The sequence below is a fragment of the Canis aureus genome, chromosome 33, assembly GCF_053574225.1.
Source record: "Canis aureus isolate CA01 chromosome 33, VMU_Caureus_v.1.0, whole genome shotgun sequence".
NCBI lineage: Eukaryota > Metazoa > Chordata > Mammalia > Carnivora > Canidae > Canis > Canis aureus.
This window is the reverse complement of record NC_135643.1, coordinates 6911173-6925893: the sequence shown is the minus strand read 5'-3', so window position 1 is coordinate 6925893 and position 14721 is coordinate 6911173. Positions and strand designations below refer to the sequence as shown.

At 41.6% G+C, this 14721-nt stretch overlaps 1 protein-coding gene and 1 long non-coding RNA gene across 2 annotated transcripts in view; one reads left to right on the top strand and one right to left on the bottom strand.

Annotated features, from left to right (window-relative positions):
* The window catches only part of SCD5 (stearoyl-CoA desaturase 5), a 151734-nt gene that overhangs the window by 101912 nt on the left and 35101 nt on the right, over positions 1–14721 (top strand). The window contains exon 3 of the mRNA XM_077882733.1: positions 11721–11926. Within this exon, the coding sequence (XP_077738859.1) occupies positions 11721–11926 (206 nt within the window). The remainder of the gene's footprint in view (positions 1–11720; positions 11927–14721) is intronic.
* Positions 7166–10151, bottom strand: LOC144304230 (uncharacterized). The gene is made up of 3 exons (XR_013371170.1): positions 9747–10151; positions 9004–9201; positions 7166–8705 (listed from the first exon to the last, which is right to left on the bottom strand). It is a non-coding gene; the product is annotated as an uncharacterized LOC144304230 (long non-coding RNA).

Below are 14721 nucleotides of genomic sequence, written 5' to 3'. Positions count from 1 at the left end.
TCCAACACTTGTTTATGATGAATTCCACACGCAGGGCTGTCCATACAGAACCAATTCTGACATATATTTTCAAGCTGTTTCATTCAGCTTACTTTTCACAAGGAAGATCCTGGGATGAGGCATCCAGACTGGGCACCTCGCGGTAGCCAGGCATTTCTCTGCCACCACTCAATTCCTCTCTTAGAACCTGCCAGAGGGTTGACATCAGGGGGCCTCAGAAGCAGAGTCTAATCCCTTGTTTTAAACTGAAGAAACAAAGGCTCAAATGTCTGAGCTGATTTTTGTTTATTCCCCACATTGTCTCCAAAACTGTGTATAGATGTCCAAGGACATTGTGTCAAAATGTAACTCCTTGACAAGCTGTTTCTTCCCAGACCTGCTACTGACTATTTGGGCTAAGCTAGCACTGAGTTGTCACTCTTTACTCTTTATTCTCACTACTCTCCTGCCAGACATTTCATGTTGTTGCTTTCTAGGTTTCCCAACCCACTGATTATTTTGCATTTTGGATGATTTCTTTCCCAGCTGCCTTCATTTGCATTTTTCCTAAATCAAATCTCATTGTGATAATTTCTATTCATATTTCCAACCTCTTTAGATCCATCTGTGTTATTTCTCTGTCTTCAGTGATGTCTGCAGCACCTCCTAATTTGGTAACAACCAAAAAACGTTATTAACATAATGTGTACCCTTGCTCCCAGTCATTAATGAAGGTGCTAAATAAAAATAGATCTCACAGATCCACTGGGGCCTTCCATTAGCTTCCCTCCCTGCCCCCGCCTTTCATTAGATATGAAGCTATTTTCATCTCTTGTCCTTATTTATCAAAGTTCAGGCTTTCAATCATCCTATCATATTCCTACTAGCGCCAATCAGAGCTCTTGTTACAGGAGTGTTTCAGGGATGCTGTTTTACATCTTTTATAAAGCTTTGAAGTTATAAAGGCTACAAGAGCCATCAAATCAACAATTTTAATTAATAGCAAAATTTATGGTTTCATTTGCCAGAAGAAATTTCTAGCCTTACTTTTAAAAACTCTTTTAGAAGACAGACACATGTGATCATTTTCTACTATTGACTCTTCTGTGGCTTTTTGTGTAAATCTCTAGTTAGTTCCTTTTCATTTTTTTAAGATTATTTATTTATTTATTCATGAGAGACACAGAGAAAGATAGAGACATAGGCAGAGGGAGAAGCAGACTCCCTGTGGGGAGCCAGATGTGGGACTCTAACCCAGGACCCTGATATCATGGCCTGAGCCAAAGGCAGACGCTCAACCACTTAGCCACCTAGGCATCCCCTAGTTAATTCCTTTTTAATTTAAAGGTGCATAAACCCCTACGTGCTTGTGAAGAATATAAGAGATGTATAAGAAATGGCCCTTGTCAGAGGTGTTTGCAATCTGATAGAGCTGGCTAGACTTCTATATAATAAAGGGGAACTCTTACAAGACCACAGGGAGTTAAATTGCTTGAAAGCTTCATACTGACTCCTATGGCTTGAAATGTGAATATGACTAGGATTAAACCTAATGCAGGGCAGCCTGGGTGGCTCAGCGGTTTAGCACCACCTTCAGCCCAGGGCGTGATCCTGAAGACCTGGGATCGAGTCCCACATTGGGCTCCCTGCATGGACATACCTGTTTCTGCCTCTGCTTGTGTCTCTGCCTCTCTCTCTCTCTGTGTGTGTGTGTGTGTGCTTTTCATGAATAAATAAATAAAATCTAAAATAAACAAAAACAAAAAACCTAATGCAGAAGGGAGTTTTGAGCTGGAACTTGAAGGGTGAGAAGGATTTGCAGAGGCGAGGAAGAAGGGGGAAGGTAGGAGAAACACGAGAGCAGAGGTGGACAGAGAGGAATAATCAAGGCATATTGTATGGGGTCCCTGCATAGTTGAAAATTAGTCTGATTAACGAAGGAAACGGACTGCAGTCTGCTCTCGCATGTTGTAAACCCAGCTACCTGCACGATATCTCTCACTGGATGTCTCTTAGGCCTCTCAGAATCAATGTGCCAAAACCAAACCTGCGAGTCTTTCATCTCCCCCTAATGGTGCCAGAAATCTGGGCATCATTCAGGATTTCTCTATTTCCCTAATCATCCCTCACTCCAGTCTTTTAGCTAACATCTTCAAGTTCCACTTGCATCCTGCATCTGCACGCCTCTCATCTGTGCCACCCTCTGGTCCAAGCCACCACCATGTCTTGCCTATACTGCAGATGCCTTATAAACTGGTCTTCCTCCTTCAGCACCTGCCCCTTGCCATACTGCAGCCAGACAGAATTTATTGAAAATTAAACCACTCTCCAGTGAGAAAGAAAGAATCTTTCAGTGGTTTAGCATTGCATTTGGAATGAAATCTAGGCTTGTTACTCTGGCCTCAAAGGCCCTGAGTGATCAGGCTTTTGCATCCCAATGCTCTGCTTCCACCCCAAGCATATTTCACTACAGTTGTGACACTAATCACCTGAGTTGGTGTTGAATCCCACAAGGTCGAGCCTCAACCTTCCACATGACTGCCATCACTTTAGGTCCCAGCCACAAATAGGATCTCCAGGCCCCTTTTACCTCTGACCTACTGGCTCCAAAATCACACAATTCCCTCAGGTTTGAGAATTCACTAGACAGAACTCAAAAAAGTATTGTACTTCCTATTGCAGTTTTAATTATAAAGGATATCTGATTATAAAGATTCTGATTATAAAATCAGGACCAACCAAATGGAAGAGACACATAGGGCGAGGTCTGAGGATCCCTCAGGCAAAGCTTCTGTGCCCTCTCCCGGTAGAATCAAGGTGTGCCACCTGCCCTGCACATCATGCATTGGTCAGCCAAAAAACTCCTCCAAGTCTGTGTCCAGAGTCTGTACTGGCCCCAGGACTGAACTCAGTGTCTAGTTCCCCTCCCCTGGCGAAGTGGGTCTTTTTGGTGACCAGCCTGATGCGGAAGCTATATAGGGGGCCCACCACTGTTATGCCACTAGCATAATAAAGAGACTCTTATCACTCAGGAAATTCCAAGGGTTTTTGAAGTTCTGTGCCAGGAACCACCAGGGACAAAGACCAGATACATTCTTCATTACGCCGTAATACCTCTCAGACTTCACTCTTGCCTTACTGCTGCACCCGCAACACACTGGTCTGGTTCCCGGACTGTGCCCAGTCCTCCCCTCTACTCCAGATGTTTCACTTCTTCCCCTGCCCCCAGCTCTTCCCAGCCTGAAGATTACCTGATTAGAAAGTCCTTGCTGAGCGTCCCCTTGTTATTCCCCATATGTATTTACTTCAAAACACTAATCTCAGTCTGAAATGATTTTATTTCTTTGACTCCATTAACTTTATGTTTGTCTTCTCCATACAACATATATTCCTTGAGGACAGAGCCTTGGTTGTCCTATTCCTTATCTCTTAGCACATACCAACAGTCAGTAAATATTTGTCACATTAAAGAATAAACAAAGGGATGCCTGGGAGGCTCAGCCGTTGAGCATCTGCCTTCAGTTCAGGGCGTGATCCCGGGGTCTGGGATCAAGTCCTGCCTCGGGCTCCTTGTGAGGAGCCTGCTTCTCCTTTTGCCTGTGTCTCTGCCTCTCTGTGTCTCTCATGAATAAATAAAATCTTATAAAAAAAAAGAATAAACAAAGTGGGAAAGATAAGGATTATCAGACCAGTTGAAACTCTTTGATTGTCAAGAAGAAGAAATGTTTAGACTTGATGAGAAAAGTAGTAGGAAGAGATTGTTGGATAATGAGCAAGGTAGGTATTTGGGGAATATGAATCCGGGAAGGATGGTCGCAGTGTACCAGATGTATTGCACAGGGGTTAAGGACTGGAGGCAGGAGGAGTAAGAGGCTGTTAACAGGAGTCAGGCAGACTGGCAACAACTTGAGCAAGAATGGCAGGGTAGAAATGGAGTAGAAGGGGAAAATTGGAGATTTTTATAGAAAGCTTCCCTTGAAAAAAATTTTTTTTAGTTTTAACGTTTTATTGTGAAATAATTTTGGACTTACAGAACACTTGCAAAAATACCATGAGGAATCCTGTTTACCCTTCACCCAGATTCACTAATGGTTGACATATTGCCTCATTTGCTTTATTGTTCTTTCTCTTTCCATATGCATGAATATACATTCTTCTGTGTTAGTTTTTCTGAATCATTTGAGACTAAGTTAAAAACATCATGCCTTTTCATCCCTCAATACTTCACTATGTAGTTCCTAATAGCAAAGACTTTTTTTTTTGTAAGATTTTATTTGTTTATTCATGAGAGACAGGGAGAGAGAGAGAGAGAGAGGCAGAGACACAGGCAGAGGGAGAAGCAGGCTTCACACAGGGAGCCTGATGCTTGACTGGATCCCAGGGACTCCAGGTTCATGCCCTGGGCCAAAGGCAGGCAGGCCCTAAGCTGCTGAGCCACCCAGGGATCCCACAAAGACATTTTATAAGAACATAGAAAATGGACCAAAATCAGAGGATTTAATGTTGATAAAATGCTATATCTAGGATCTTAGCCCAAGAACCAATTCAAGATCCTGCCTTACAATGAGTTGTGATGCCCCTTTGGCCTCCTACCATCTGGAATATCTCCTTGGTCTTCCCTTGATTTTAGGACTTCAGCATTTTTGAAATGCACAATCCAGTTATTTTGTAGAATGTCCCCATTTTGGTTTGCTCATGTTTTCTCATACCTATATTCTGTACATTTTTGTCAGAAATGCTACATTAATGATCTTGTGTCCTGAGCATCAAATAAGATGCACATGATATTACTTTGTCTAATGATATCACTTTGTCCAATACCATTATAGGTGGTATGAACTTTGATCACTTAAAGTGGTGTTTACTCAGTTTCTCCCACGAGATGACCATTTTTCCTTTTGTAATAATAAGCAGTTTATGCTGAGATACTAAGAGCCTATGTAAATATTTTTCCTTCATTAACCTTTTGCCCAACAGTTTCAGCATACATGGGCAATTCTTGCTAGAATCAATTATTGTCATGGCACCTGCAAAACAGTGATTTCTCACTCATTATTTTCCACCCCTACATTTATTTACTTATTTATTATGGGCTCATGTACTCTTATTTTATTACATCATTTTAAATCCATTACTGTTATTTGTCTTAATGCCCCAAATTATTTTTCCGGGTTTGTTCAGTGCCTCCCACTGAGGCACCACAAATAGACTACTGTGTCCTTTTTTGACACATCCCCATTATTTTTGAGCAATTCTTTACTTTCTGGTACAACAACAAAATATATCACATTTCTCTTGTACTTTTCCTGCCCTAATCCTGACACCTGCCATTTCATCAGAGTCTTGACTCCTTTTAATGGGGAGTGATATTTAAAAAGCAAAATCTGGGAACAAGGTATGCCCTTTGCTGCTGGGCTGTCATTGTTTTCTAGGCCTTTCTTCTCTGAAATTTGGACTCATCGAGTGAAGGACATACAGCTCAGGAAACTAGAACATGACTTACTCAAAAAACTCCCAAAAGCCAAGTTGAAAAGATTCACAGGAGGCCAACTTGTCTACCAAGCTTGACTACCCAAGCCATTTTTTAAATGTGTGTTAAAAATGTGTTTCTCATCGTAAGAGAGCTAAACAATGGAGTAATAAAAGAAAATACAAAATGCCCCTTTCCTTCTTTGCAAACTTTAAGTTTTGTCAGCAAACAAGTTGGCTTTTCACACTTGCCCAGCTTATAAAACCTCCCCCAGCCGAGTGCCAAATGAAGGCTACACAGCAGGTGGGAACTTGTCCTCTGGAAGCTACAATTTTCCAGGTGGTATAGATTTCTGCCAGGCCCTTCTTGGGGACTTTCTGAGCTCTTCTTACAGATCATCAATGTTATCTGGAAGGATATCAGTGCTGACCCAGTATCAACAATGGGGAAAGCACTGAATGTTTTTCACTGTTTGAAAAGTACAATGTTGGCATCTGAACTTGAGAAGATTGAATTCAGACCCCAGAGACCGAAATAAAGTCAATTTCAAATGAGCTTTATGGTCCCTAAAGAATGGAGGCAGGAGTGTTCTCTTTGACCCTCTTGATAGAATGACTCTTTTTCCAGACAAGATGTCATTCATTCACAAGACACACACACACACACACACACACACACACACACACACACTTTGTCTTTCTCTCTCTCTGTCTCTCTCTCTCTTTCTCTCTCTCTCTCCTCTATAACCTGCCTGTTGGAGCTGATGTGTTGATCCCAATTTGTCTTTTCACTACTGACGAGAAACAAAGATGTGTTATGAACACAAGTGGAATTCCCTTTGGCTATGTTTTGAGGCCACCTGGTAAATTTCCCCTTTTGAAATATTAAGTCAGTGACACAATTGAACTGAACTAGGAGACGGTACAACCACAGTGGTGTTGTCTGGTCAGAAGCACACATCAGCTTGCATGCAGCTAGGCTGGGGGAAAGCTGATCAGTGATTCTGGCCTCAGATCTGTTGAGTAGAACAAGCTAAATGCTGTTTACATTTAGCCTTCATCTTACTAACCAGTGGAAATTATGTGAGCCTCAAAAGACAGATTCCTCTATCACCATTTTAGAGGACTAGATTCAAGAATTTACTTTGAACATAAAAGGAAGTTAGGGGAAAGTAGTCCTGATGGAGCCCGTTGCTTCATAATCTGCTTCAATGGAGCTTTTGAGATTGATTACCTTTGCTAAAGTCCCAGATAATACTCAAAGGCTGTGCTTATGGAGAAAAATCACCACACGATCAATTTCAATTTCCACAGTCTCAGCAGGGCCCTGTTTAGGGATGTTATCTATGATGGAGAGTGAAGTATTAAAGGTATGACACACAGGGTGCATTTCAGCAAAGGCACTGTAGCACTAGTTGATGTGTGATTGGTTGAGTGTTACTAAGAACAAAGAGAAGAAGAGTGATGGAAAGATGTGGAACTGACTGGAGTACTAGATGAATCTGACTCTAGTGGAGCTTCTCCTAACAGGGGGCTGATGGCAGAAGCTGAGTGGTTTCACTTCAGGAGTATAGAAATGTTTTTAAAATCTGTTTACCCCATATTATAAAAGACAAACTTGTTTATTATAAAAATGTAAAAAATGCAGGCAAACTAAAAGAAAAAATTAAAAAATCCCCCACCATCTTGCTTCCCAGAGAGAATCACTCTAAACAGGTTGGCTAACTTACTTCCTTTATTTTTCCTATGCTTACACACACATTTTTACAAAAATTATATTTATTATTGTGAAAACTACTTTTCTCTTAACTACTTTCCCTTTCATCACTCTATGTCAGGATAACAATATCCTTTTGTTATTTGTTTTTTAATTCAAAACCAATAGATGCTTTTGTTAAAAATTTCTGAGTATGAGGTAAAATGTAAAGATGGTTCTCCTCATCTCCTCTTTCCCAATCTCACTCCCCTAAGGTAACCCTAAGACTTTTTTCTTAGTATTTCTCTCCCCAGAAACTTTCTGTCATATACACACACACACACACACGAATAGTATTCAGTCAATATATCACAAGATACTCAATGAAATCCTGTTATGTGGAAATTCAGGGTTTTTCCAGTTTTCAATGCAATGAGCATCTCTGTGGTTAAGTCTTTGCACACAACCATGATGATTTTGTTAAAATAAATTCTAGAAAGCAGATTGCTACATTGAAGGATAGGCATGATTTTAATGCTTTAGGTATGCCCAGCCCATTGCCCTTCACATGTTTGTGACAATTTGCCATTCTAATCAATTAGCAACATGAAATTTTTAAATTTTTTCTTATTTTCTAACGCTGGCGTTTTTTAGACTTTTGATAACACACATATAGAGGAGTGGACAAGCCACGAGTTGGACCTGCACTGTTCAATATGGTAGCCGCTAATCACACGTGGCTACTGAGCACTTGAAATGTGGCTAGTCTGAATTGAAGTATGCTACAAGTGTAAAAGACACACACAATTTCAAAGAGTTGGTACCAAAAAATAATGTGAAATGCCTCGTTAATAATTTTATGTTAATCATATATTGAAATGATATTTTGAACATGTTAATAAGTAAGATATATTATTAAAATTAATTTTACTTATTTCTTCTCACTTTTTTTAATGTGGCTACCAGGAAAGTTTTCATCACATATGTGCTCACGTTATATTTCTCTTGGACAGCATGGAGTAGGACATGGTCTGGCTCCTGATAAAATAAAACCTACCACCTGAGCTGTATACTCCTGGTTTGCTCTCTTCCTCTGCCTCTTCTCCCACTCCCCAAAGCTGCCTGTGCCTCAGTTCGACCCTGGGCTTTTAGACCTAATGTAGCACTTTTCACCACTCCAATTCTTTGCCAGGGATGATCAATAAACTCGATAAAGGTGAGTGTCCACTTTTGAAGGTGATGGGGTTATGCATTGAGACTGTGATCTCCCAGAAGTTAGGCATAAACTCTGAGTCGCAAATGGAATCATTTGTCAACTGATTTGTTAGAACATGTAGGTATTTAGGCTTCAGAAATTGCTGCTGAGTTTAATATCATGCCCCTACCAAACTGTGCACACGGCGCACAGACCATAGAGAATCCACATACTTAAGAGGGTCAGTTCATTGATAGAAGTTTGCCATCTCTCTATGCCTTGATTTTGTTTTTTCTTTCCTGTGAAGCGAGGATGATGGAGCAGTGCACAGCGTTCCAGACAAGAGGAGTCAGCACTTTGGGAACACTGCGGGGAAAAGAGATTAGCAGGAGATTGCTGGGGCTGTTCCCTCTCACTCCCCACCTCCTGAAGTTTGCTCAGCCACCTCACCCTCCTGGTCAGCCCTCCACTCGCCCTTGCACACATATTGACTGTACCAAACACACCCTAGGTACACACAGCTTTTCATCAAAGACATATGCCGTTCCTGGTTGGCTCCCACTCCCAATCACTCCAGGATAGATGCAAAATCAGATAAGTAGGAAGGAAAAGGCCCTTGCATAAGCATGTGAATCTTGCTCCCTTCTCCCTGTTGTTGGTTTACCTCTTGTTCTTTGAGTCACTTTTTCATTGGAATCAGCTTTCGCATTAAAAATAAAAACAAGGGGGCAGTCCCGGTGGCGCAGCGGTTTGGCGCCGCCTGCATCCTGGGCTGTGATCCTGGAGACCCGAGTCCCACGTCGGGGTCCCTGCATGGAGCCTGCTTCTCCCTCTGCCTGTGTCTCAGCCTCTCTCTCTGTGTCTATGAATAAATAAATAAAATCATAAATAAATAAACAAACAAACAAATAAATAAAAAACTATAACAGAAGATTTTGAAAAAATACATCTTAAAGTATTTGGGGCTCAATTACTTGCTTGACCAATTGGGAAGTGACCCAAACCCTCACTTCATCTCACTGTTGTAGTATAAGTGGCTTCTGTTGGGAAGGTATCCAGGCAAGAAGGATTAAAGCAAACAAACATCTTTGTTCCAATCTGTCTTCATTGTCCTACTTTTGTGGTGATTCTGTTATGCCGAACTGTGTGAGAACATTGAGGACTGTGTGAGGAGTCATTGAGGACTTATCCCAAATGTTTCCAGTCCCTTGGAACTCTCTACTTAGGGTTCTTAAAAAATTGCATTGTGATAAGGAACCAATATACATTTAACAAGGAAAATGAGAGTTTTCTGTAAAAGACCTCCCTCTAAATTTGGAGAAGGAGGGAAATACTTTGTTAAGAAGAGAGTGAACTAGGAACTCAAGGAACATCATTTTTTTTTTTTCCATTACTGTTTTGACCAACCAAGCAAACTTGAGTAAGTCTTGTAAGACTTCATTTTGCCTTCTGTGAACTGGGCACAGAGTATCCGCCTTCCTTGCTGTGTTCATGTGGGCATGGCAATAAGCGAATGCAAAAGGAATAAATTATTCCTTGGGCTGTAGTGGTCTTTGACTGATGTTTGAAATTCCTTTCTAATTCCAGATTCTGTGATCATGACTAATAAATAGTTCCATTCTTTCCAACCCACCATGTTTAAATACTCTAGTAAAATCTAAAGACTTCTTTCTTATCTCTGTAAGCCAGGATATAATTTTTGCCTTGTACAGACTACCAAGAACCTCTTTTTTCCTTTGATATTCAAAGCTGAGCATGTAACTCATGAGGTCTGTCTACCTCCCTTCTGTCTGTCCTATTACCCGAGGGAGAAGCAGATTGAGAAGTTTTCAGGGTGCTATTGGATCAACAAGGTTGAGGAGCCTTCTAGCAGCATTGGATGAGTCCAAGAAACCAAAAACTCAACGAACCTCCTTTTGATTAAAGAAACTGTTAGGGGACACCTGGGTAGCTCACTAGTTAAGCGTCTGCCTTTGGCTCAGTTCGTGATCCTGGAGTCCCAGGATCCAGTCCCACCTCGGACTCCCCACAGGGAGCCTGCTTCTTCCTCTACCTGTGTCTCTGCCTCTCTCCGTGTCTCTCATGAATAAATAAGTAAAACTTAAAAAAAAAAAAAAAGGAAACTTAGAATTTTGAGAATAAAACCATTCCCTTTCTTCTCATCAGCAGGATGAAGCCAATATCTGTGAAATGGCAGATTTGCTAGTGAAAATATGACTAAGTTCTGAGTAGTATAGGATAAAACACTATGACCTTTTGATTTAAAAGGGCTTATGTACTATATATATTTATTTTTATTTTCAGATTATTTTTCCTATCAAAAGCCCTACTTCTCAGTGTGATTTGCCTGCTCAAAGCTTTGAAAGCAGTATCAGAGAAAAACGTACCTGAGTATAAACTACAAGTCTCGAGATCTCACCGGCCCGTGACTGTAGATGAGGTCTCCTTAACAATACCCTCCTCAAAAAAACAAACAAACAAACAAAAAACAATACCCTCCTCAATGCCATTGGCTCTTGTCCTGGATAGCTCACCCAGGACCTCCAGTCTCTTGACACCTTCCTTCAATCTCCCATCATGAGACGGTGGTAGGATGGGTCCCCCTCCCCCACCGTATACCCAAGCCCCACCCTCCCTGTGGGTTTGGCAGAATCTGCTAGACAATGCTTCTCCTTCCTTGGCCACCAGAGTCTCTCTTGGGATTCCAGTAAGTACTGCCTGTCCCTTAGACACTTCTGCTTCTACAGCCAGGCCAAGTACCTCAGACTCCTTGGGGAGCCAAAGCCACCCCACCTCCCTTCCTGTGACACACTGCTGGAGCAGTCCTCAAACAGTATCATTTGTGTCTTGGTATTTTGCAGAGATTTGGTGAAGTAGCTCATTGGGTTTTTACTTACTGGCTTCCTGCTCTCTGTAAGTCAGACAGGAAGGCCATGGAAGCATGAGAGAGAGAGATTGGAGCGATTCAGGCCAAGCCCCAACCTTCTTTCATACTGGAGGTTGCCCCTCCTCTCTGACAACCACTACTTCATCTTGAGACTGGATCTGTCTTTTCTTAACATGAGTGATCTCCCGGGAGACTTCAGTTGCCTCCACCAGAACTTTCAGGTTTCCCCTCATTCACCCCACAAGCCCAAACCTCCTGCAGAAGGCACATCCCAAAGATCCCTACAAAGTAAGGATTTCCTCTTGTTTTCATGGCAACCACTCCAAACCAACCCCAAGGATTGAACTTGAGAGATTGTGGGTTGATTGTGGGAGCAAAGTGGAAGTCAGTGGTGAGGATAGGGGGTGGATGTGGTATAGAGGGAGGCTGAGAAGCTTTCAAGAAGGCACCAGGGTGCTTTGTCTCTTTACTTACGGTCTGTGTTCTCTCTGCAGAATGACATTTTCGAGTGGGCCAGGGACCACCGAGTCCACCACAAGTACTCAGAGACTGACGCTGACCCTCACAATGCCCGCCGGGGCTTCTTCTTCTCCCATATCGGGTGGCTGTTTGTTCGCAAACATCGAGATGTCATCGAGAAGGGGAGAAAGCTTGACGTCACTGACCTGCTGGCTGATCCTGTGGTCCGATTCCAGAGAAAGTAAGTGAACAGACACCATAGAGTTGTCCCTTGAGGGACAGGACCAAGAGACAGAGAGCACAATGGGGTGCAGTAATACCCAAGTAGTTTTCCTCATACCATTTACCTTTCTTGTTAGGATTTACCTCTTTTTATTCATTTCTTTTTTGCTTAAGTCCTCCCTGTTTACACATTTGTTTTTCATTTTAATTTTAAATCGAAATGGATTTCCTTTAAGCCCAATGTCATTTCCTTCAGACCAATCCCCATGACTGAGTTCACGGAATCTGTTTCTGTAGTTCCCCCTCCCCCCCATTCGTGTTTCCCAGCAGAGAGGGGTAGGGGGAAGACTTGCTTTATTTCAGTGAAACTCCAACAGCATTGGGCTCTCTCTAGGGATCCTGCTTTGTCCTGCTGGAATTCTCTTGTGAGGGCTCCCTCCCCCTGACTCCTGGAAATATTATACCAGTAGGTTTCTGTGTAACAGAGAGCCTCAAAGTGCTTTTGTGTACTAATGGTGTCAGCTGAGCATATTCAGTCGGTCAGCGTTTGTAGGGTAAATCTACTTTCAATAGGCACATGGAGAAAATTGCCTGTAATTGTGCTGGCAAATAGAGAGTGGCTACTTTTCACCTTTTATCCAGGAAGCTGGCATAGAATGTATCCATGTTGGCCTGGATCTGCACCGTGGACCAGTATATGAGCATTTATAAGTGGGCTTTTGCCCTAAAGTAATGGATGTATGTGCAAAGACAGACAATTTATGGATTGCGCTCTGGTTAGAGCCTAGAGATAACATGGTGAAAATGTGGTTACCAGAGACCATCTCCATGGACAAGCAGGAGTCATTGAGGACTTACCCAATAGAAACTCCTGAGAATAGAAATGGAGGCTGTACCTTTGTCTGACACAAATGATTCTCGTAAGAAAGGAAGTATGACTTAGAATTGTGCTTGCTTTCCTTTCAGTCTCTCTCTTTACATTGGAGTAGGCAACAGCTCTTAGTGATAAAGTGGCTGAAGGTGGAGACAGACTGCCTAGGATCAAACTCCGTGGCTCCTCCATGTGCAAGCAAAAGATCTGACCTCCCTTAACCACTATCTCCTACAGGTCTTATGAGGACACAATAAAGCAAAATGTATGGGAAATGGCCTGGCTCTTAAGCCCATAGTTAAGAGCTTAGATCAGTGATAATTATTATTTTTATACAAGCCAGAGGATTCAGTATGTTTCCATCCCCTCCTTCTGTTGGTTTCCCCTGAGGGTCTTTGAGCGTCTCAACACAGCTCTTTCAGGTGGACACACCAGTAGTTTTATAGCAGAAAATAACAAGATGTTTTCAATTGACAGCTAAATGATTTGTTCATTTTGATTTTTCACCACGGGCATAAAATATTAAAAGTCATTAAAGAACACTTGCAAAATTCAGAAAAGTAGGAAGAAAATAGTTCAGTCCTAACACACAAACACAGCCATCATTAATAATCTATAATGTATCTTCCCATGTCTTATCCATATATTTGATATATTTTGCATGATGGCAGTCATACTGCATATGTAATTTTATGTCTTGCCTTTTAACTTGTGATTATCTTGGAGGCACCATTGTTGAAGGCTGTGTGAGTTCACTAGTTGAGTGTCACAGCTTATTTAACCATCACTCTGTGACTGAATATGTATGTCATTTCCAATTCTGTGATATAAATGATGTTGCTATATAATTAGCAATGCTTTGGGACAATTAGGCCTTAGATTAATTTGAAGAGCTCAGAAGAGAAGGCAAGGGATCTTCTATTCTATTAATGAGAAGTGAGCTGAGTATAATAATCTGGGTTTCTCTCATCATAAAATGGAAGACTTATTTTTTTCATTTTTTCCTTGAAAAAAAAAGTGGTAATCTGATTCATTAGGTGTGTACTCATGGTACATATGTCCAAAGACTATTTCTAATTGTAGGCAGAAGAACAAAAACTATTTCAGCATGTTCCCTGAATAGTTATCTGAAAACATCTTTCATCACAGGCCCAGTGACCAAAAGGGACTGTAGCTATCAGAAACCATCCACTCATATCATCATTTCATATATATCATTGAGCTTCTGCTAAGAATTGGTGCTAAAGATACAACCTTAAAGTTTGGTGTCTGTACCCCCCAAACTTGCAGACCAGCAGGGAACCCACAGATAAATTTACAAACAATTATACTCTACTGAAAGTAGTGCTATAATAGGGTAGTACAGGGTGCCATGGGAAGACAATGCAGAATGGTGAGGGTGAAGGAAGACCTATGGAAGGAACTAACTTCTAAGCCAAGACCTGGAAGATGACAAGAAGATGAAGATAGGGGAAACGACATTTAAAATATCTGTTAATACATGGAACTACATAGAGCCATTGAACTTTAGGGAATGACCTTGTGAATCATTCGGCTCATGCCTTCCATTTTTCCTCTGGGAAACTGAATAAACAAAATGTAGATAGAAAGTTAGAGATAGTAGTACTGTCTTAGTCTTCTGGGACTGCTATAACTAGAATACCATAGACTAGGTAGCATAGAAACCAACATTTGCTTCTCACAGTTTTGGAGGCTGGTAAGTCCAAGATCAAGGTGCCACAGATCTAGTGTCTGGTGAGAGCTCTCTTCCTAGGTCATAAAGAGCCATCTTCTTGCTATTTCTACACATGGCAGAAAGGAGGAAGAAGCTCTCTGGGGTCTCTTTTGTAAGGACACTAATCCCATTTGTGAGGCCTCCACCCTCATAGCCTAATCACCTTCCAAAGGCCCCTCCTTCAAATACCATTGCATTGGGGATTAGG